A 23,401-nucleotide genomic window follows, 5' to 3' on the forward strand; every position below is an offset into this window, starting at 1 on the left:
AGCATTACAAAAGTTTAAGGATGGGAAAGTTAATTAACTGTTTGAACTTGAATTGATTACACATAAAGAAAATCTCAATTTAAATCAGCTATCTTAGACAAACATTATATCAGTTTACTACAACAAAATTCCAAATGACTACACTTGTCCTGGGGGAAGATAAAATACACACAGTTACCTGGCATAAAAAGCACTATGTACAAGGAATAACATGGCATTGACCCCAGATGCTTGAAGAACTGAAGCCTGGTTGTCTTCATTAATTTTACACCTGAAAATAAAGATGCTTGTACAGGTTGTGTCAGATAGGTTGCACATTGTTCCCAGGAAAAATTGCAGACTTATTTGTAATAACAAAAATTAAACATTTCATTTCCCAAAATGCAAGTCACCTAAATGTTTCAGACACAGTTTTTCAGAATCAGCTAATCAGTTATAATGGATTAATGTCCATTAGTGAAGAGTAAGTACAGAATGTGCCTGTGCCAGGAAAAAAACAGGAAACTGATGGAATGATGAACATTCATTCAGCTAAGTATTTTCTTGAGAATTAGTATTTAAGAGAAAAGTGAAGTAACTTATGTTGAAGTTATGTAGCTAATTTTATGTTAGAAAAGTACCTTGTTCCTGGCATTCAAATCAGACATGTGAACCCCGGGTAAAATACTCTACTTACAAAGCATTGATTTTTCTGTCTTCCATGCATCCACATGAATTGGCTCCCTCATATATGGGGAGGCAAAAGCAAAGAAAGAGCCAGAGCCAGAAGTGCAGTTAAGTTTTGATTATTTCCTGTGGTACAGGGAAACTCAGCTCACTTTCTCACAAACATGCCAATTTTACACGTGAAGGATGCTGTGAAACTATTGGGTAGGCTAGTTAAGTATTGACTTTGTATGGTCTTAAAAGGCATGTATTCCATCACCAACACAGAAACACTGCCATGCTGCTCCACTCAATCTAACCAGACATACTGTCATTGTTCAGTTTCCTGATGTAGCAGCTTAATCTGCATGAGAATATCTGGAACCATCCTATGCTCACTTTTTGTCACATTCTGTGAAAAATTTTTACTCCCAAACCTCCAAAATCACTTCAGATTTCTCCTTGTTGAATGTGACTTCTAGTCTTCTAGGTATAGACGATCATACTGATACTGATAATGTAGAGTATCTGCCATTATCATCTGAAGTAGCAGTATTCCCAGATGTCCTCCCAAACACAAAACTTCCAAAAAAAGGATGTCTCTACAGCTCAGTAGCAGCTTCTAGTCAATGACAGAGTGACTTACATAATGAGTTTCCTTCAGTGGCACTGCTGAGTTATGTTAAAACACTGTTCTTAATTACATCATCCCTTCCCCAAATGAGTCTCTCTCTTGATCACTTCTCACACCTGCAATATCAGGACTAGCTAGCAAAGTAATTTGAAGCGGGGAGGGGGCATAAAATGCTACTTTAACTCCTGCTTGTCCATCACCCTTTACAGTTGGGTATCTTAGAATTTCCTGTACGCCATTTGAAAAGTTTGTATGAAATACTGCAGATCAAAATGAGTCCATGAAAGCGATACTTACAGGCGTCTCACAGAGGCAGATTCAAAATCCCACAGAATTATTGCACCGTTTGCACTTCCTGTAGCTATCAAACTGCATCCTTCTACTTTTAAAACATCAAAACACTTCATTTCCACAGAATGTACAAAATTCTACAAAGAACATTAAAAAAAAAATTGAGTAGGAGCCATGTGGACACTAGAGAGTGAAATGTTTTCACTGTTAATTTAACAAGATGCCTAAATTGAGAGTGTAATACAACAACTGCATAGTGAATGCTGTTCTAATACTATTGTATCTGAGCTACACAGAAGCACCAGAGAGAACCAGGCAGTGATAGTACTTGGAGACTTCCTGCTGCAGAGGACAGGGGCTGCCATCTGCTAACCTGACCTGCTAACTATGGCACAGTTGCAATTACAGCATCTAAGAACAGCTGTAAGAACTGAAGATTAATCAGAAGTGGGTATCTATGGAGATAATGGAGATACTCTAATCAGGTTAAAGGAATAAGTCACTGAACAGAGATATAACAACCTTTCCATAAACATCATTTAGATCTGCTACAGAGTCAGTGAAATTAAACAAAACAAAACTCAAGTCTTGTGGAGTATTCAAATTAAATTTGTCAACAATTGAAACATAAATTTGACATACTATTTTACCAAAGCAATAAGAAGAGAAAATGAAACCACTTTAACATCCAGCTTGATCTTCATGTGCTGCTTTTACTGAAGGTCAGTCTAGCTATAGTAATGAAGGGCATTTCATTTCCAGAAGGCTTCATACAAGAACCTCAATTTACTATTTTGTACAGGAATATGACGTGTATGTTCAGAGCAGCTGCTTAATCATGGCAACAAACGTGCAATGGATTATTAGGCAGATAAAGCCCTTAGAAACAGTAATTTTCTTAAATGATTTATTTTAGACCTTCAGTGTATTGAAAAGTTTGAAATACTTATCTGGTTCTCATCCTGTTGCTGAAACATGAAATCCTTGAGGGCACAGATATCATTTTACTTTCTAGACTTCTGTAAACGATGTGGAACTCTGAAATGTTTCTCACCTCTGTATCGTTCCTCAGAAAACTGGTGTCAGACAGCAGCTGAATATCCGGAAAAAAGTCACGTGTTTGTAAGGTGTCAGGCTTGAGTGACAGAGACACAACTGGATTCCCTGGTGGAAATGACACGGCCTCCGGAAGCACCCATGTGACATATAGATGCATTTCAACTGAGTTACCCTATTAAAATAACTGACTTAATGAAAAAGGAAGAAAAGGGTTTCTCTATTCAGAAGAAGATTATCAGCACGTGTGTGTCAAAAGCTTGTTTTCTGTGCCAGACTGTACAAAACGATTACAGGTATCACCTAGCATATGCTTGCACTGCAAACTGAAGTGCTAGACAGAGATATTCCAGCTCACTTTAAATTACCTGCTGTTACATTAGAAGCTGTCCAGCTGTGGAGCTCAGAGCTTTTGATTTTATTCAGTTTAACTACCCCCTTACAGTAAGTTGCCTCTTCAGTTATAGCTAGCTGCTTATTTTATTAACATCTCTAGTCTCCAGTACATATTTACCACACCAGCAAAACTGGAGGTTGTTCCAGTTGTGTGAGAAGAAGCTGCCACAGTTCAGCCATGGCCCCAAGTCATTGATTCCTCCCCACTGTGCCTAGAGGCTACTGGGAGTTACCTTGATAGTTCTTCCAACTATAACAAATTCTCTTCAGTATCTAGTTTCTGCTTTAATTTTGGTATTTCTGTCTATTTTGGGAAGTGTTACTGAAATCAGCTCCTTAGGTTTTCTGCTGTTTTCACAGATGTCTTGAACTCCAGAATGAAGCAATGATTAAGATTTTAGTAAATCTTATGGTATTAAGTGTATCAAACAAGAAATACATTGGGGGAAGGACTGAAAATTGAGATATCTATAGTAGATTCCTGCAAAGGATGAACTGGTTTTTGGGTGCTACTCAAGTTTACCTTGATAACTTCTATATTCAGAGCCTCTTAAAAAGCTAATAATAATAACAACAACCTGTATTTCTCATTATCACTGAAACATTTGTATAAAAAAGTTCTGCAATTATGTGAAACAGTATTAATGTATTTAGATTCATAAAGACTTGGAGGAGATTCAACTCCTCAACAATCTGTTTGTCAAGGTATATATTTACATTGCATGAATGATTTAACACTTTCAGTAATAACACTGTGAGGCAATTGATGTGATGTAGTATTTCAGAAAAATTTGAATATCAAAAGAAAACCCTGTATAAAACAGCTTTTTATTAGCTGGAGGCTGAAAAGTAATAAATTATTTACCAAGATGAGAGCTTATACATATTTTTCCCCTAAATGTACCATCTGTCTAGTAAAACTTACTACTTCTCTCCACAACCTTTGCTCCCTTGCACATAGTGGATTTAAAGTTTCAGAAAGAGAATTTTGTCCCAAGTAAAACATTCCAATTTGAGGAAAAAATTCTACAGAAACTGGTTTGTCTGAGAAATGAAACCACAATTATTGTGAGCTCCAAATGCATCCTGTTAATTTTAGCTGAAGGAAACACAGAGGACACTCTCAAAATCAAACCAAGCAAGTCAATCTGATTTATTACTGTCTTGTTTCTTTTTATCAGTTCTTAAGCAGCCACTGTCTGGTAATTTTAGACCAAAAAAAAAACCTTTAAGCCAAAATCTTCTCCAGTATTGCATGGTCACTTAGTCTCCATAGAAGGAAAAAAGGGATATTAGGCTCCAGTTGAATAGGCCTGAGGCCTCTGAGGTTTGTGAAACTGAATCCTGAGTCATGGGAGCTTCCTATTAGCAAATATTAAATGGACCCTCTATGGCATAAAAATGACTGTCATGGGCCAGCAATATCTGAGTCTGAGGGCTCAGCTGCTGAACTGGGACAGTGATCTCTACAAAGGACAGGTATCCAGAACCCAGAAAGGTGATGCTGTGTCTTCCGCTGGCTGAGGAGCACACTAAGGCTGAAAGGCAGCGGTGAAGGCAGAAAAGTATGGCTGCCTCACGAGAACATGGCCCTAGGCCTGAGGTGCATTAAAAAGCAGGGCTCTGACCAGTGCAGTGAGGCTAAATTAATGCAATTAAATTAATGAAATTAATGGCAGCAACAGTTCTAACCAGTCTCAGCTGCTGGTGAAGTAGAAACTGTTTAAGCAGCGTAAACACCGTCTATAATAACAACAGCAATATTTTAAAGCTTTTACATTAAAGGATCTATAACTACTGAACCTCAATCACAAACAGAAAAGCAAATGCAAGGAAAGAAATGATCAGAATGCTGAAAACCAGCAATGGACTAACAAACATATTAATACTTAGAAAGGCAGAAAGCGAATTTGATCACATGCACAAAGAGGGTTGTTCCTTGACAGTTTCTAAAAGTTTATCTACTAGTTAATGAAAAAGTCCTATTTTATCTCGAAAATCAGGAGCTACCATATGAAATTAGAAAAAGTATATTCGAAAAACCTGAATTAGTTTCATCTTCCCACTCTGCTCCAAAACAAGAAGTGCATGTTGGCTCTCATTAGCCTTCAGATAAACTATCTTCAGCAGACGACACTTATCTTTGCTGTGCTGGCCCAAAGGCAAGGCTTTAACTTCCTGCCCGCTTTCAAACTCCCAAATTTTCACTGTTCCTACACATGGATGAAAAAGGTATACAAAAGGGAATGAACTTTCAGCAATAATCTGTGCTTCAAAGTCATAAACTTGAACTGGATCAAACACGGAAAGGAGAAGAAAAAAGAAAATCCAATTGAAGGTTCAGAGCTAGATCACTGTCTTTCAAAAGCTGTAACAGTGTGCGTTTCTTAGGAAAGCACCCTTAGGGACAAAACTTACCAGAAAACATCTCACCACTAGCCCCGCCATTTTTCTGTCTTTTTTCCATGTCTGTTTTATGCTGCAGCCCCGCATAAAAGACCACTGCCTATCTTACTTATGTTTCTGGACTAACATCATCAGAAAGCAAGCAGGGTGTGAGCTGTCAGGCAGAAGACTTCAGGTTCTGAGCTACAGCAAGGAGCAGAGGGATGTGGTTGCTGGACTTGTACCACAGAACTAGTGGGGAGACGGAGCTACAGATATTATCTTAAGTGAAACAGGTATTACATATGAATTCTCTTTTGTGAGACTTGATAGCATTCACCTTCTGTCGTGCTCTTAAGATCCTTAAAGGGTGCAGTTTCTGCTCCCAAGTATAAACAAGAAACTTTTGCCAGTATGCCGTGTGGAAAAGGCCACCTCCTCTTTATGCGAGGCGGCTTTCACATATTGCATATATTTAAATGCTTCAGGTGTGTACTCTTCAACATTTGAATGTGAGAAGAATTACTCAGTGATGTTAACAGATTACAAAATTATTAAAGTTTCCTTCAGAAGTCAGTGTAGCACTTGTGTATTGGAGAGGTCTTGTCACATTACCTAAAACTGATACACCTTAAATAATACATGTGAAAAACTCAAGAAGCACGTAGATATATATATTCTAGTGTTCAGTGCCTGCAGATACTATAAAATTGAGCTTAGATACTATAAAATTGAAAAATTACTGCTTACCGTCTGCAGCCATTTAGCTACAGATCTAGGTCCTAAGTCCTATGAGGAAACATTTTTTCAGACCAAGACCTTTGAAGGTAGTCCTCAAGGGAGCAATAGGGTCTCTATTCCAGAGAGCAATAGACCAAACCAAGACACCCCCCTGACCCGTTCTTTTCCCACAACGGACAGCTGTGCATTCCTTTCTGTGCATATTTCCTCCCACCTTGGAAGGAAGACAAAATTCATTCTTCTGTCACTGAGACAGTCAAGGCAGAGTTCTGTCTGGTCATGTAGTATGTAATTTTAAATAAATGTAATAAAAATGTGGTAATTATTTAATTGCTTTACCATCACATGCCCCAGTGGCAAGATAGAAACCCTTTATTTCAATGGCTGCACAGGTCACTTCAGTATTCAGACCGTGCGCATCTTCAATCTGATATATTTGATATCCTGTTTCTAGGTCCCAGACCTGAAAAAATAAGATGGTAATTATTTGTACTACATACTCTAAAACTCATCAAACAATGTGTTCTAGTTTAATTGGAGAAAGATGACTACTTTCAAAGGCTAACTTTCACATCCTTTGAAATAGGTTCTCTGTTACAATACCACACTACCATGTTCTTTTACTGAAATACTACTGTAATTTCCCTGAAAACATCCCTCTCCCCGGAGAAGCCACTCTGGCAAGAGGAGGCTTTGTTTAGTGTGCTATGAGAAAGACCCTTGTTAAGTCTGAGACACTTTTGTTAAATATAATGAGTTTTTACAGCGCAAAAGCAAAGAAATCTAACTAGAAATAATGCTTTGAGCTATAATTTCTATGCTGAATATCAAAATTAGGATTTTCATAAACACTCAGTCCAAAAGTGTAGGAACAACTATATCTGATCATTATCTAATCCTTTTGGGAATTTAAGCAATGCCTTATAATGAAGTACCAGTACGAAGTTCAGTCACTATAGTGCAATAGCTCAGATTCAACTGGATTTATGAAGTAGCCAGTCATATACGTAATGGAGTATTTATGAAGTAAACATGTCATATGCACTGTCTGGATCTGATTTTCTGCAGCACCAAGTGCCCAGAACTATTTTGTAATGGTGCTGTAGCCATCGTGGTCTAAGGAAGGCAAGGTTTACAGTGAGAAATAGCAACTTTACTGAGTGTATAAAATGAACAAACCTTCAGACAAACAAGCCCTTCTCCATAGGAATGACATGCATCACCAGCTGGCCCAACAGAAGCTACCTCTCCCTACAAAGCCCCATCAACAGCTGATGAAAACTGCAGGTCCTCAGTACCTCTGATGATCATTGTCACACTGTTAATTACACCAGTAATGATTCATTTTATTCATCTGTTGGTTTTCTGATACTTGCATGGCAACTATTTTTTAGCAGTTCAAATGCAAATGGTAAATAGGCAAGTTTAATCTTTTCATTAATGTTTCAACACAAACAGAGCTGTGATAAAAGTGATCTCCGTCACTTTATTTTTCTTGTTAACTGGCCATTACATTCAACACTTCTCCCTTACTGTATGACTTGAAATCCTTAAGGCTCAAAACGACATGTTCTAGGAGATTATCTGAATGAGAAAAGGATCTACAGAAGGTCAGCAAATTGGCTCCAGAACTGCTAGCCAAATAGAAGCAGATCAGACAAAAGAATAAGAATAATATAGGAAAATAAAAAGTTAGGTTTTATAGTTTGGGCACACTCTCTTGAGCCAATGAAACTTTTCAGTTTTAGTGAAGGAATCTTTTTATCTGAGAGCAGCATCTTTTACACAGTCCTGTTTTTACAAAGTGAGTTTTTTCATGTTTTATACCAATCCATAGGATGTCTAAAATACACATTTATATTCTACTAATCTGACTGGGACTCAAGCACTTCCTAAACTTTAAAGAGAAGCTTATCAGATATGCCCTCTGAATTGAAGAATAATATGTAATTGTGCTTGCATGAATTGTTGATTGGATGCACAGTTTGACATCGTTGCAGTTAAAATTTTCCTTTGTAGCTACTGAATAGCCATTGGACCTTCACTACTATTGCTATACGTGCAAGAATCCATTGCAGGAACAGGTGAAGTATACCTGTTCAGCCAAAGGAAACAAAATTACAAATAAATCCAGCATATCTGAAGCCTTGCTCAATCTGCCTGGTGCCTGCAGTGCAATTATGTCAGTGCAGGTCAGGGAAGTAGTTATCTGAGGAAAGTGATACTGCTGAACCCAAATAGTTTTTTCATCATGGCTACCACTTCCCTGGAGAATTTGAGCACAAAAATAGCCACAAAACCAACACTTTGAACAATAAACACTAACAACTTACCTAATTGCCCACTAACTTATTTGTGATAAAAAACCCTAAGACTTTTCCAGTTTAAATGGTGACAAAACTTGCACTTACCTTCAGTATTGACTTAGAGCAGATAGTGAGAATCTGGTGAAAAGCCCTGTTGTAAACCAGAACATTGATGCTTTTCTCATGTGTCTGTGGCACCTGTCTTGTATCTTGTATCATATGAGTCAGGGGATAAATATCAATGACAGCTGAACCTGCACAGGTTGAGAGGAATGAGAATATATATATATATATGTTTTGTGTATAATACCAGTTACTTTCCCTGCATATAAAAAGGTTTTATGTAAACCAGAGGGTTCATATGAGTTCTTATAAAGAGGATAAGGAATGTGTTCTGTTTCTTGAAAATACATGTTCTCTAAACCAGAAAACATTCTCACATGCTCCCCACAAAGCACCAGTTAAACAATGGCTAAGTATTTACCTGCCTTAAACAACCACCTGCCCACCTTTGATGGGATTGATATCCTGACTCCAAATCACTAGGAGCCACAAATCCCCCAGTCCCAGAGTGGGTTGGTATGGAATGGAATGAACCCAAATAAATAAAAGTCTAATTGGCAGATACATCACTAAAATAAATACTGGTATCCACTTTCTTAGAGATAAAGCAATTCTATCTGCAGGCAATGGTGATGTCTTTCCAGTACCTTCCTTTATACAGCACTGCAGGTCTGAACGGTGTTTTCCAGACACCTTCCAGTGCTCTCGGATCACAAGGGTTGTAAAGACAGAGAGGCAGATGGGGACGGCAAGACAAAAGAAAGGACAGGGTTTTTACAACGGAGGGTGACAAGCCAGACTACACGTGCAGCCTCCTGTTGCCGTTCCAGTATTACTGTGGCTCTACCAGTAGAGGAGCAGCTGTCAGCAGTGAGGATGCAGCAAAGGATGAAATTACCTAATAATTGGCATAAGTTCAGGCATAGAGGCCAGCAGCTTAGAAAAGGGTACAGAAGGAAAGCTATGGCAATATTCAAATGAAGCATGAAGGTGAGCCGTGATTTATGGATGTTAGTGAACTCATAACTGAAAAACTCCTCTGTAAAGCCAGGTACATAGCAATGAGAATTAGTTCGCCCACATATAGCCTCAGTCTCTTACCCTCTTCAGGGACAAGGAGACATTCACTTAGCCTTTTAGTGGAATCATTAACAGAGTCCAGAACCAAATTTTTACAGATATTTAGGCACTGCTCCAATCATTGTTTATAAGGGCAAAGTTACCTCATTTTGTCAATGATTTCTCCGTGTAAAATCCCTACATTACTAAGGCTTGAAAATCTCACTAACTTAAATTTGAACTGAAGGTCATAGCTGCATCCTTTAGTGATTAAAAATCTTTAAAAACTGGAAAAATTAATATTCTGGGCATTTTAAAAATAAGACCTAGAAGCTGAAGTTTCTTAACCTTTGCAGTGTTTGCCAAATGTCCAAATACATATAACAATTTGTGGACTCTAGTCCAATGAATATATTTAGGCTTCTAAAACAAGTTTATTGGCACAAAGATTCAGCAGAAACTACCAGGTAACCTGAAAACAAAATGTTTCACATTCATTTTCTCAGATTTGACAAGCTTTGGAAGCTTTGTGCCTTATTCCTAATCCAAGGAAAGAAAAAGCTGTCTCCAAAGACAATAACCTTATTTGCCTGGTATCTCTCAGGCCTCTATAGTCCCAGAACAGGTTCAAAGCTGGTTTTTTTCAGTGACTATGTCTCTGGAGCAGACAAACCCTGCTGGTTTCCAGAGTCTGTGTAGTAGGTACAGAAGGCTAATAACCTTAGTGATACCTGTGAAGCTCTGGTTCCTGCAGAGGTTCCAGGCTCCCTGCTACAGAGTCAGGAAACAGAGCCCAGAAATCTCAGGATGAGTTCCCACAGTATTTTATTCCTGATCAATTAGACATTGTGTCTGTTGACACCACAGATTGTGGGGCTTATTATTACCTTATTCCTGGACTCTACTTCAGTTGTATGTAATGATAAAGGAAATCGCATTCTAGGAAAAGGGGCATGCCCTCAGACATCAACTGTGGTAACATACCAGTGATAAGCATGCCACGATCATTGTCAAATACCATGGCAAAGGTCTCCATCTCCCCAGGACTCCCTTGATTATCATGGAAGACCTGCAGCAGTGAAAGGGTCTGTATATCCCACACTCTAAAAATCTAGAGGGAAAGAGAGGGAAGAAAATCTACTGTATCATGATTGGATTTTCAATGACTTTTTGTTTCTATGATGGTAATATTATAGCCTCTAATGGAAATCACATTGTTAAGCATGGTACATCCCAAAATAAGAAAGATAAATATCAAAGGTATCTTTATCCCCATTTTACTAAGGACAAAAGGCACAGAAAGGCTGAGTTTTGTAATCTAGAGCTGACAAACTTACAGCAGAATCATATCTCCTGAGAATTGGCTCTACTCCTTAATGACAAGATGACTTCACTGTGTCATGTTTTTCAGTCACATACAGATAAATGCCAATAGTTTAAAAGCTTGTATTTGAATGGGACTATCAAATGGTGTGCAACAGTAAAAAGATAAATTTCAGAGGGTTCTGGATAAAGGAATTCCTGAAATCTTTGACTGACAGCGGGTGCTGGAACAAATCAGGATCAGGTCACACTGCAGAACGATCATTTTTATGCATATATAGTTCTTGTGCTCTCCATAAGCAAATGCTACCGATCACAGTTGGGGTATTATCCTGCAAGGAGCACTGAATATATTAGATATATTTGTTCTCACTTTCAGTTTCAACAAAAAACACAACACTTTCTTTGATCTCTAGAATTATTCATCAATAATTATACGTTAGCAGCACTTATTCATCCTGCCTGAACAAAGCTATATTGAACTTACTGCTATCCCATGCAAACTGCTCTTCACTCTGCAAGAAATCATGATTTACTTTCTCAGATCCCATGGCTTTTAGTGTGGTGTATTTCCCTGCAAGATAATCTTACTATGCTCTCAAAAGTTATTCTGTCATCAATCTGTTTGCAATTCTTATTCAGCTGCCAAAACTGTGGTGAGCTTTATATAGGCATTTGTGCAAGTGATTTGTATTCATTCAATTGTGTTAGTAAAAGGTGGGGCTGCATTTTTAATTGGGAGTTTAACACAAAGACACATGTTGGTGTGATGCTCCCATCAATACTGGGAATGCTGTGGGTATTGACAAAAGTCATTGAATCTTTGCATCAAATGCTCCATATAATGTAAGTTCTTAAAACACATCAGGACAAAACCATGAAATATTTAACTCAATTTGGTAACTGAGCTGTGTCTCAGACAGAAATTTCACATGAATAATTCTGCTTCCTGAGCTACAGTCCCTGGAGGTCTTCTTCTCTCAGCTGTTCCTTATTCTTAACTTTGTCACTCAGTTGAGATGTCAGTGGCTTTTCTTACATGATCTTGATGCAGTTAGTCAAATTCTAACTTCATAGTGTTGGCCAGGTAGCATGTACTGGCCAGGCAGCATGAAGCAACCAGCCTGCCCTGACTGGGGCTGGGCTGCTGTTCCTCTAAAAGAGCAATAATTTTCAGAGATCTGATGAGAGAAAAAAAAAATCCTAGGAAAAATCCTAGGGAAAACCACTGCTGTTTCTTTGATTCATCCCAGGATCTCCTGTATAGAGACAAACATTATGATAAAGGTAGGTCCAAGTCCAAAGATGTCTGCAGCAGACAGCTTAGGTGCAGATTCTTGCATTATATTACTGAAAACCTACTTAATTCACCCAAAGGTAAAAGCAGCTGTGTTGGTACCTTAACTTGCCCACTGTGGAAAGACCATCCAGTAAGCCTCCTGAAACAGGCCTGAGCATCTTTCCATAACGGATGAGCATTGTAACAGAGAAAGAAGCAAGCGAAATTGGGACAGCAAGACTGCAAGTTCATTTTGAAATTACTGGTTTTTCTTTCTGACTGGTACATTAGATAGAAGCATGGCTGACACCTTAGAAAAACTTAAAAGAGATTAACCAGAAGAATGTAAAGCTCTGTTCATCACTTTCATACATATAATTTCATAAAAGTTTTAACGACATAAGCTACTTGGTAAGGCCATTAACAAGTTATGCCCAGGAAATTATTTAGAGCCAGTCTTATATCAGAAGTACTAGAAACGATTCTGATGCTTAACTCAAATTCAGCACAGTCAGGGTGTTGACCTGAAATGCTAGTGACCGGTAGCAGAAAGATGGATTAAATTATCATTAAAGACATTCAGTTTGCAAAGTAATTGTTTTTAGCTCATCTTGCCTAACACCAAGCTAGAAATCCGACAGGAAGAACTCTGAAGAAAAAACAAGAACAATCTGTCAACCTCATAAAGAAAACAGCTACAATCACATTCACTGCTGAAAACTCAGTTCCATAACATTACTCACCTTTTAATATAAAGATCTTTGAAAACCTAAAACAGCCCCAAGAAGCACTTTCTCTGCTAATTTAGGATTAGAGAATTTTACATCTGCAGAGTATCACTTGTATCTGTCCATTTCATCACATAACAGCTTAAGCTCTTTTTTAAATTTCTTAAAAATAACTACTTCAGGAAAAATTTTCATTTTACACCTATAAGCAGAGAAAGTAAGTGGTTTCCCAAATGACACACAGCAAATCATAGTCTGAAACATAACCCACAAGTTTTGACTATTTCAGCTTTCCTTACCACAGCCCATTCCCTTCTTCATCTTGCAATCTATTTTTTTTTTCTGTTGAACAGAGCATGTGCCCATTATAATTCATAGGCAGTACATGTCATATCCTTAGAAATCCTTTTAATAACGAGCAAGACTTCACTTGTGCATATGTTCATGTTATGAAAAGTTGATTGCAATTGCCAGGAGTTGTTTGTTCCAAAGACACACACTATACCATTGAGAATGAATGTTTGTAACTCTGGATGTTATAAAATGTTGAAGTATCTCTCTTTTTTTCACTTAAAGGAGGATCTCAGCATAGAAAAAACACCGTTGCCAAAAAAAAAAGCCCAAAGCCCAAATAGAAGACTGTTCACTGTATGCAGAATAAAAATAAGGGAGACAGTAGTGGATGGAAATTATTCAGGGAGATGATAGATAAACAGATTTTGAGATTACTGGAATTTCCATCAGTAACCTGATTTGAAAGGAAGTTACAGTGGATCCAGCAAAATTCTGAAAAGAAAGGGAAGAAAAGAAACAGATATATCAGTCAGTGTTGAAACAGATCACCTTTGGCACCAGGGAGAAGTTCATACACGGGTGTTTCAGAATTTTAAGTAGAAGAAAATGTCTCTGACTATTGTGGTTTTTTTCAGGAAAATTCAAAAGGACAAGGCTCTAAAGAACTTCTTACTGATATTAAATTTTCTCTGAGACAGTGCTGAGTCAGAAGAACCATGTCCATCACATTCCTCTGATGGACTTCTGATTATATTTCAGGAGTTCACTCAGACATGCAATTTCTAAAGCATACAAAAAGAGAAATAGTCACTGAGAAGGCTTGAAAAAGGAAATCCAGTTGAACAGAAAAAATTATGAAACTGTTCATCCAGCTGATAGTAGACCAGCAAAAATAGAAAGAATTGGTGATGAAAGTCTAGAAAGCTAGGGCAATGTTGTAGGTAGATCTTCAAGCTCAATTCTGGCACAGTCACAGCTAGAGCATGTAAAAACAGCTGTAAGAGCTGAAGATTAATCAGAAGTAGGTATGTATAGAGATACTCTAGTCAGGTGAAAAGAATAAGTCACTGAACAGAGATGTAATGACCTTTCTATAAACATCACCCATGTCTGTTACAAAGTTGGTAAAATTACACAAAACAAAACTGAAAACAGACAATTCTAATAACCTCATGGACTATTCAAGTTAAATTGGTCCACAGTTGAAACATGAATTTGACATTTTAGCATAACAATAAGAAGAGAAGATGATTTTACAGCAGAAGAACTTCTTGCACTATTTCTTGCTGCTTGTTCAGCTATTAATGCCAGTACCACACTAAGAAAATGCAGTCACTTAAAGTGACAGCAAAAATCTGGGCGCATCACAGCATTCATAGATCTCTTCCATTCCTTCCAGCCTTCTTACTTTCCCAGCCTGTGGGCAGGGATGGGGAGGTTACAAAAACAGCTGTTCCACATGAGCAATTCCCATACAAGGCATCACCAGCGTGGCCGCAAGATATAATGTCACTGCTGTTCCTCTGCATCAGCACACATGACTCTGCATGAATTCATGCATGAAGAGTGGCAACAAAAGGCATGCTTATTTAGAAATTAGGAGGTGACTAGGAGGAGTTGCCTTAAGAACGTTTTGTTAATAGTAACTTTGCTGTTCTACTTCTTTATTGAAGAACTTCCCACAGCAGCCTGACAAACGCCAGGAATCCCTGAAGCCCTCTGAAAACATATTCTTTATGGCAAAATGCTTCTAGACTGTGTCTTCTGAAATCACAGAATACAGACTACATATGAAACGAACAAAACATATTAGGGAGAAGAAAGAGTGTGAAGGAGCTTCAAGTGCTTTTGGAAACAACTTTCCTTGTTACTGCTGTATCCACTTTACAGGAAAAGCTGAGCTGTACTTACAGCAACATTATATCTACAACACTGGCTTACATTAATGAAAAAGTTGTTGGTTCAGTTTGGATACTAGCAGAATTGGCCTTGACCCACAGATATACCTTTTTTAAGAGTTAGTAGAGCAGGGATTCTTGCCTGTGTCCCCACCTTGTGGCCAGGCTCCTTCACACAGTCGGTAACAGGCACAGAGGGGCATTTGAGGAATGCACGCTACCTCTCTTTCATATCTCAGCTGCAACAGCTTCAGCAAAGCACTCTGTTGTCCTCTCCATTCCCTCTGTTCTGGGGTATTCTTCTTGTGTCTTTCATTTTTCAACCCGATGGCAAAGCCACATAGTTACAGATGGAATTTCTCCAGACGCTAAGCAAAATTTGGAACCAAATTCCTCCAGAATTCAGAGGGAGTTCTTGCCAAAGCCTTCTGAGATCCCTTAACAAATTTAAATGTGCATATTTGCATACATAGACACTTTTCTCTGAATTACCGCCTTCCCTCAAGCACTAGAACTCAGAACACAGAAAAAAGCCTGAACTATTTTTTCCATCTGGTCTAAAGCCTATGTTTTAGGAGCATGTAAAAACAGCAACACCCCTCTCTCTTATTTTTCTTAAAACACACACAGAGACAAAGAGCAAAAGATTATTCTTAACAACTAAAATGGGAGCAGCAGAGGGAGACAGAACAAAGATGGGAAATAGGGCATAATTGGTAAATAAATGTTTTACATGCTCCCAGTACTATAAAGTTCAGCCTTGAGAACACTTATCTCCTGAAGGGTTGTTATGAGGAGGCCACTGTGGTATGCTTTGACTTTGGAAGAATCTGTGAATCCTCTTCTGCCCCTTTCTGTCTGTAATTAACTGAGACAGAAAAGGTCTAAAGCAGCCCAGGATCTGCTGACATGCCCTCTCCCCTGCCAAAAGTTAATCCCTTCAAATTACTGCTAGTTAAGAATGTGACCTTAAAACACTGCTTTAAAGAAAATATCTCAACATCTCTCAAGAGAAAACAATAACTTCCTTTTAAACTTCCAAACTCTCATATCCTGCTGATATTTTCCATAAGTTAACAAAAATTTGTTTTTCGAAAAAGGCAGACCACTTTCCTCGGTTTTACAGAATGGTGATGCTGCAAGTCTTTAAAACAATTTATGAAAATACACTTGTGCAGGAAAATCCAAAATCCAACCACTCTTGGGGCACAAAGCAGCTGATTTTCTGTTGAAGTGTTTCGTTTATCTGTCCCTATTTGCTACACTGTTCAACTGTTTCAGGGGGTCATTGAAGACTCCATGATCTAAGTGAAAAAAATTACAAATTCATACAGAACATTGGAGCCTTCAAAGACAAAAATCACTAGGCATGAAGCAGAGGTCAAAGTGCAGTTATTTAATGGAGTAAGTTATCTGCAGAGTGCCGTTGTGTGTCTTGTGATCCCTGAAGGTGATCCTGCAAAGTAGTACAACTCCCTGTAGTTATTAGAAGATTTAGAAATAAATTGATGTCAATGGGATTACTTGTGAGGCTAAGGCAAGGAGGATTTACCTCTAAGCATATTAATGCAATGTGGTGCAGCAGATGGTACTGTAACTAGTGCCTTATTGAGATAGTAATTTGGCAAAGTTCAAAATTATGAACATTTCAAATCACTTCCTCAGATAGTACTATTAACCTGGTAATATATAAGGTTACTTTTTTTTTTCCCAGACATGGAGGAATGCAGAAAAGAAATCAAACAGGGTTATATGCAATAGTGAGTCTAATTGTATAGCAGTGAGACTGCAGGATATTTACTGGGTGCTATGCAATGACAGACAGTGTATGTCTGTCTCTGTACTGTGTGCTGGGTATGTTGACAATAGACCTACCTGACCCCTAAAGCAAAGATAAAATAAACCTCAACACTTCTCGAGAACAGTTTCAGTGGACATTTAGATGGTGTGTGGGTCAGAAACAGGAAACTAGACATGTAGGACAGAGGTGACTGTCCACGAACACCTGGATCAAAGAGTTCAAAAACCAGTCAGGTTCCTCCTGTCAATCTTCAGCCAATCTTAGAATGAGGCTCTCACCTTAGACATAGTATTTGAAGTAATTTTCAGGTATACAAACGTCATTTACATTTTGAAGATCTCCTTTATCTTCATTGCCCCACAGAAGAAAAAGCAACCAGAAAGCTACAGGTCTGGAAATTTATTTTTAATATAGCTTGAGTCTTCTGTTCTGTAGGCTAATTTTGTAGGGGTTTTTTGTAGACTACCCATGAAAAAAAGTAATTTGAATAATGGAAACTGGAGCAGGAAATAACAGAAAATTGGGTAAGTTACATGAAAAGTCTGAAGAAGACTATTCAATGTCCTTGAAGGATTATGCAATATAAGAGTAGAATAATATTCTTAATATCTGGGAAGAGCAAATAAACCAAAGAGAATAAATACACAGCAGCAATGAAAGGATTAACTTTGACTTTCAAAGCGGTGTACAAAAAATGTATCTGATATAGATGTGGCCATGTAATTTCTGTGAAGGATGACTGGAGCAGATTTACCAAATGCTTCTTTTCCAAATTATCTAGATTAAATGTAATATTGTTGATATACAGTACATTCCAGTAACAGCTGTGATTAGCAATGGTTTGACATAAATGAAGCATGCTTCCAGCTCAGCTGCTCCCATTTATTGGGAAGACAAATGACTGTATTATAAATATATCCTTAAAACAATGTCATGTGCTTTCAAAATAGGTTAGATAAACATCCATACTAACTTGCACAGGCATTGATACAATCACCTGCTCAGTTCTAGACAGGCAAAAGACATTTATGACTTCCCACTGGGATATTGCACAGCCAATTTTCCAATAAGCAGACCCAGAGAGAGAGGACTGCAGACTTGATAACATTAAGGTTTGAGTAAATTTGCAAAAGTCAGAAAATAAAAAAATTAATAATATATCTTACCTCCCTTAATCCTTCCTGAAACGCTAAAAATGTGCCCTTGGTTTCTGTAAGAATAAAACTAATATATATATATATATGAGTTAATTTAGTATGGGCAAATTTCAGCAAGGAAGTGTTTATGTGTTTGCATCAAGTTGGCTGCATCAGATTTTAAAGAAATTATGAATGGAATGAAACTCTGCCATGTCCCAGAATGCAGATGCAAGAAATCACCATGTTTATTGCACTATTCTCCTGCCACGTGTAAATGTGTGCATTGCTCTTTCAGTATTGGCTGCCAAAAATGAAATTCCTTTTAAAGAGAAAAAGACGAAAGAACATTCCCTTCACTGATTTAAAACAAAGGTTTTGTGTTGTTTACACATGATACTGTACAGTGGGATAAAGGCTGGGAATATGCTCCTTACCATAGCCCTACTGATCGTCAAACAAAATTGAAATTGTTTTTATGCACTGAAGCCTGTAGGCTCAAATCTTGCTCACTTGACTCACTTAAGTAGACTAATTCCACCAAATCCACCACTGGAGGTGTTCTAGTAAAATCAGTGGAACAACTGGTGTAGCAAATTTTGGCTTACTGACTTCCATTGACAACTCAAGTAGGCAAGACATGAAGTTGTAGCCTCCACTGTTCTAGTTGTGAACACTCCGCACTAAGTGAGACAGCGAGCGGTTGCCACATTTCCTGAAAACTGCGTTGGTGACTTCTGCAGAATAATTCCAATCAAAGAGTTATATACATTTATATTTGTGGCTAATACATACACTTTCACTTTCATGCCAGTAACCTAATCTATCACTACAACATGCTGACACTTTAGAGAAGAGTCCATGTATTACATGAAAACCTGAGTCTGTATTTTGCTGCAACGACACAAAGGACAAGTCAATTCCTTCAGAAAAATTTAACAGTATTCCCTTTTTTGGAAATATTTTCAATCAAAACATAAGTCAAGACAGACACACTGTAAGTGTAGTTGTGATGAATGTGGTTCCTGTTGGTTTGTGGTATATAATTTAACAGAGAGAATAGTTTGTGTTTGTGGGAAATCTCAACACAAGATTTGGAACATGTTCCTATGATTAGTAACAAATAGACCACACTGATATTTCAGATCTCCTAGTAAATTCACTTAACTAAACAGCTGCAGAAAAAGACATGGCTGTGGACTACAACTGTAATTGCACCTATGCACACTGTTATCTTTAAGGACTTCACAACCTGGAAGATCAGGAACAAATTTATTTCCAGGAACATTATATTCTGAAGCAAGTCCAGCAGCACAGAATTATGACAATCACTGCCTGTGCTGTCCCCTCTTCCTCAGTGTCCCTGCTATGGAAGTACTAATTCATATTACTAAAGGACATACAGAAATTATTTACAAATCTGTGGCTCTGCCTAATTTTTAGATATTCTTATGTTACAAAACCAGGACAGTAAATTTAACTTTGGTGATAATTCAATGTACACATAATTTTTTCATAGCTGCCTGATAGCAGTTCACTAATAATTTGTTCCATCAAAAAATTCTTATAATATTGGAGCCAACGAAGTGCTCATGTGCTGGACTAGTTTAAGGAATCTTCATTTTCTTAAACGGAACCATCATTTGAATTCAAATTCCAAACCACCTTCTTAATTGTTGTGATAATAATGATTTTGTTTTGTTTTTACTGGCTCAGGGCAATCTCTTTTCAATTACATTAAACATCACAGAAGTTTTCTTCAATGTTTTCCAGAAAGTTGTATTGCACACTGGCCAAAATGCCCCAGTGTAAATAAAGAAGTCTGCTCAAAACAATTCACATGAATTACAAGTTTCAATGCAATGTGTCCTGGGCTTGTCTGTCATCAAATACAGTACTGATTTTTGACACACATGTGAGTGCGGTCTCTCTGCAGATCTATTGAGGTCTACCACAAAAAAACCCAAAGCGCTGCAAGAAGACAGGACTTCTCAGACAGCAGATGCTTCCCATGCTGATAAGTGGAACTGGTCTAGGGAAGAATAAGGAAAACCTTTGATATTATTTTTCTTTCACTGGGTGTATTTGACCAATGTTCATTTTAAAACATGATTCTAGAAAAATGTGAGAGCTAGTGGCTAATTCAGCTCTGGCAGTGACTATTTTTCTTCTTGCAAACCAAGAAGCCATGCATATACATTTCAGATTTTGGCACCAGCTCTCCTTTTAGAAGATACTGTAGAAAGTTCTGGACTTACCTCCAGCTGTCTGTGAATTAGATTGTGTAACACCACTTTGACTGGTTAAGAATGAATGAGGGCCAAAGTGATCTTGGTTCTTGTTTCTTGAAGAATATCTATATCAAGATCATCCAGATTACTTTAATGTTATTATAGTAGAGCTGTTCTGATTTTTATACTTAGTTTACAGCACTAAATAAATAATCAGTATTTCTTTTAAGATTACCTTATATACAGAGGTAGCCACAATGGTACATGTAGATTTTACCATTATGTCTGAATTTTACAGTACACTGAAACAATAGTGTGCTAATACAGAGGGACTGACAGAAATAAGACTAACTGATAAGAAATATGTGAGCCTCAGATTTTTTTTGTTTTACCACAGGCAGTGCTGAGAGCACAATGTCTATAGCTAACCTTGAGCAGAGTACTCAGGTCAAGTGCCACAATGGTACATGTAGATTTTACCATTATGTCTGAATTTTACAGTACACTGAAACAATAGTGTGCTACAGTTCATCCCATCAAAATTTCTGTTTTGTTCATGCCTAGGTTCATTTCAGTGGCAGTAACTGCTGGAATGTTGGGTGCAAGAGAATGGTGTGTACATTAGTCCTTATGCTAACGCTAAGTGGGGATGAAGCCAAGTTTTGCACCAGGATGAGAAAGCTGGACAAAATTCTTGAAACTCACAGTTTAGACACAGCCTGAAATTACGGCCTATCATAATGAAAACTGTGGTGCATAAGAATCTGATTTAAAGAAAATAATCCACATAGTACTCGCATTTACTTTTCAGTAAAGTAATGCCAACACACAGTATAGCAAGGCCTATGTTAAAACAATTGCCAGTCAAATTCTCCAGTTCATTCAGGAAGTACGTTGCACATTTATCATAATAAATAAAGGCTAAACTATACTCTGCTGAATGAATGTAACTCATTCAGTTTCTGCAGTGTTTTTAATCCTTGTGTATGCGATTACTAATTTACAGAATTAGAGACTTTCAGCTTGTCTATCGTTTAGTGGGATCGAGCATGGGTTCACTGCAAATAGAGATTAGTCTTCTACTTAGAAAGGTGGGGTTTTCAAGTAGACTGAGACAGTAAGCCTCTTTATATTGGAGATCTGCATTTACTAAGGGCTGCCTAAACCTATGATATAACACTCAACTCTATCAAAGCTCTGCTCCATCCTTTTCCTCCCTCCCTCTGTACCTCCCTCCGCTACCACATACACATGGGACTTCTCTGTAGACACAAGTCATCTGCTGGGTAATCTATACTTTTGGAATCATCTGTCTAACTCACAAAGTTAAGTCACGTGAACAGACTCAGGCAGTGTCAGAAGAGGTCAGCTGAAATCCAGTCAGAGCATTGAGCAGCAGATGAAAACCGAGCAGAACAGTCCTCTAAAATAAAGCACATGCATCTTAAAAATAACTTGAATAAAACAAGCATTGTGTAGGTCTAATTGATCCTTGGCATATTCAACAATTGGACTTCCAGACAATCAGACTGCTTTTTTTTTTTTTTAATATTGCAAGTTGTCACAGATCAAAAAGGTTAAATTGTTGTGTAGTCATATTTCATGATAAAAAGACTAACTCATGGAATGGAAATTAAAAGCAGACTTCAGAAGTGAAAATTGCAGCCGCAGAAAACACCTGAAATACTTGGCAGTGATCAAACCTACCACTTGCACACAGTGCAAATAAAACACATGCTACAAGGTCCTACAACAAAAAGGCAACAACGTACTTCCTCATTTAAGTTATGGCACTGGGACAATCTCCATCAGTGCATAATATTGACCATTGTGTTAAAAACCTTTCACTTATTTCTATTTACAATTTAAAGAGAAGGTCTTAAAAATGAGCATAATACAAAATAGTTAGTTTTTGTCTGCTTTCCTAGACTTCTTGGATAACTTTAGTATTGCCGTTATTCTAGCATACAGTTACAAGTAACTTACTGGTTCTGAAGAACACTTGCACTTCAGAAACAAACACAACCCCTGTCCTTTATGGTGTTTTAGTTTTTTTTTCCCATGTCTGCACGATTATACTCTTCTCTTCACAGAGACGTTTGTTTTGTATCTTGGCCACTGTGTTGCATAAGAGGTTTCTTTTGATACTTCCTTAACACACTGACGACTCTCTCCCCTTCTCCTGGGCTCCACTCTGTTTTCCATGCTCTGGGTTGTTAAGACTGTTTGAGCTAATAATCTGGTAAACTAGCTCTTCCACTGTAATATAAATACCCTGTGATTTCTATTTTTTTTGCACTACTGCTGTGAAACTATGGTGTAGGATTGGTTCATTTTTACATTTCTGTATAAACTATGGCATACATTAATGTTCTATAGTACGGAACTAAGGCCAATACCATCAACTGAATCCCCTAGTACTCTTGTAAAAGGTGTGTAACATTTGATGTACCTTTAAAACCATTCACTGGAGATTTTCACCCCCTCAACTCAGCCATTACTTCTTCAGGCTGCAAACGTTTGCTGCAGCACAAGTCTGAAAACAACTTGTTTTGTTTGATCCCTTGTGATCAAACAAAATGATCCCTTACTTTTGAACTCTGCAATATAAGTCAATTACAAATGGGCTGTGGACATATTCTTGTGATTACATTTGTGTATGGCTTTTCAGTCTTAAAAGTCCTTTGAGGTCAAGTGAGGGCAAAGCAAGGTAGTAAAATTCTTTGTTTGAATACTTGTTTTAATACATTTTTACACTTTGTTAGTATAGAAAGCTAATGCAATGTCCAAAACATACCAAAGAAAACTACCAAAAGACTGACTATTTGATTTTCCTAAATACAAGCAGGAAGAATATGCTTTCTAGCCTTCTACCCTGGGAATGTAGCTCACATAGTATCTTTAAAGCCATCTATCCAACATGAACTCTTGTCTTTCTTTGTAAAGTAATATGTAACAAACCATAGGAAATTACGTGTTACAATTCTAGGGAGTAAAAGCCAGAAGTTAAGTGCAATATATGCAATCTAACTTAAACCTGGTTCTCTTGGAAGATATAATTGTCCACCTGTGAAACTATAATTTTCTCACTACAGTCACTTATGTCAGAAAATAAGGACTATCTATCCCTGGTGA

The 23,401-nt window shown here is 37.7% G+C and overlaps 1 protein-coding gene across 1 annotated transcript in view; it reads right to left on the bottom strand.

The window, feature by feature from the left end:
• The window catches only part of WDR64 (WD repeat domain 64), a gene marked incomplete at its 3' end in the record, with an annotated part of 78,526 nt that overhangs the window by 14,489 nt on the left and 40,636 nt on the right, over positions 1-23,401 (bottom strand). Inside the window, exons 11-17 of the mRNA XM_010296174.1 lie at positions 10,561-10,687; positions 8,560-8,708; positions 6,488-6,611; positions 5,066-5,235; positions 2,625-2,801; positions 1,577-1,707; positions 179-271 (exon numbers count right to left, since the gene is read on the bottom strand). Of these exons, the coding sequence (XP_010294476.1) occupies positions 179-271; positions 1,577-1,707; positions 2,625-2,801; positions 5,066-5,235; positions 6,488-6,611; positions 8,560-8,708; positions 10,561-10,687 (971 nt within the window). The remainder of the gene's footprint in view (positions 1-178; positions 272-1,576; positions 1,708-2,624; positions 2,802-5,065; positions 5,236-6,487; positions 6,612-8,559; positions 8,709-10,560; positions 10,688-23,401) is intronic.

The sequence above is a fragment of the Phaethon lepturus genome, unplaced genomic scaffold (genome assembly GCF_000687285.1).
Source record: "Phaethon lepturus isolate BGI_N335 unplaced genomic scaffold, ASM68728v1 scaffold4781, whole genome shotgun sequence".
Classification (NCBI taxonomy): Eukaryota; Metazoa; Chordata; class Aves; order Phaethontiformes; family Phaethontidae; genus Phaethon; species Phaethon lepturus.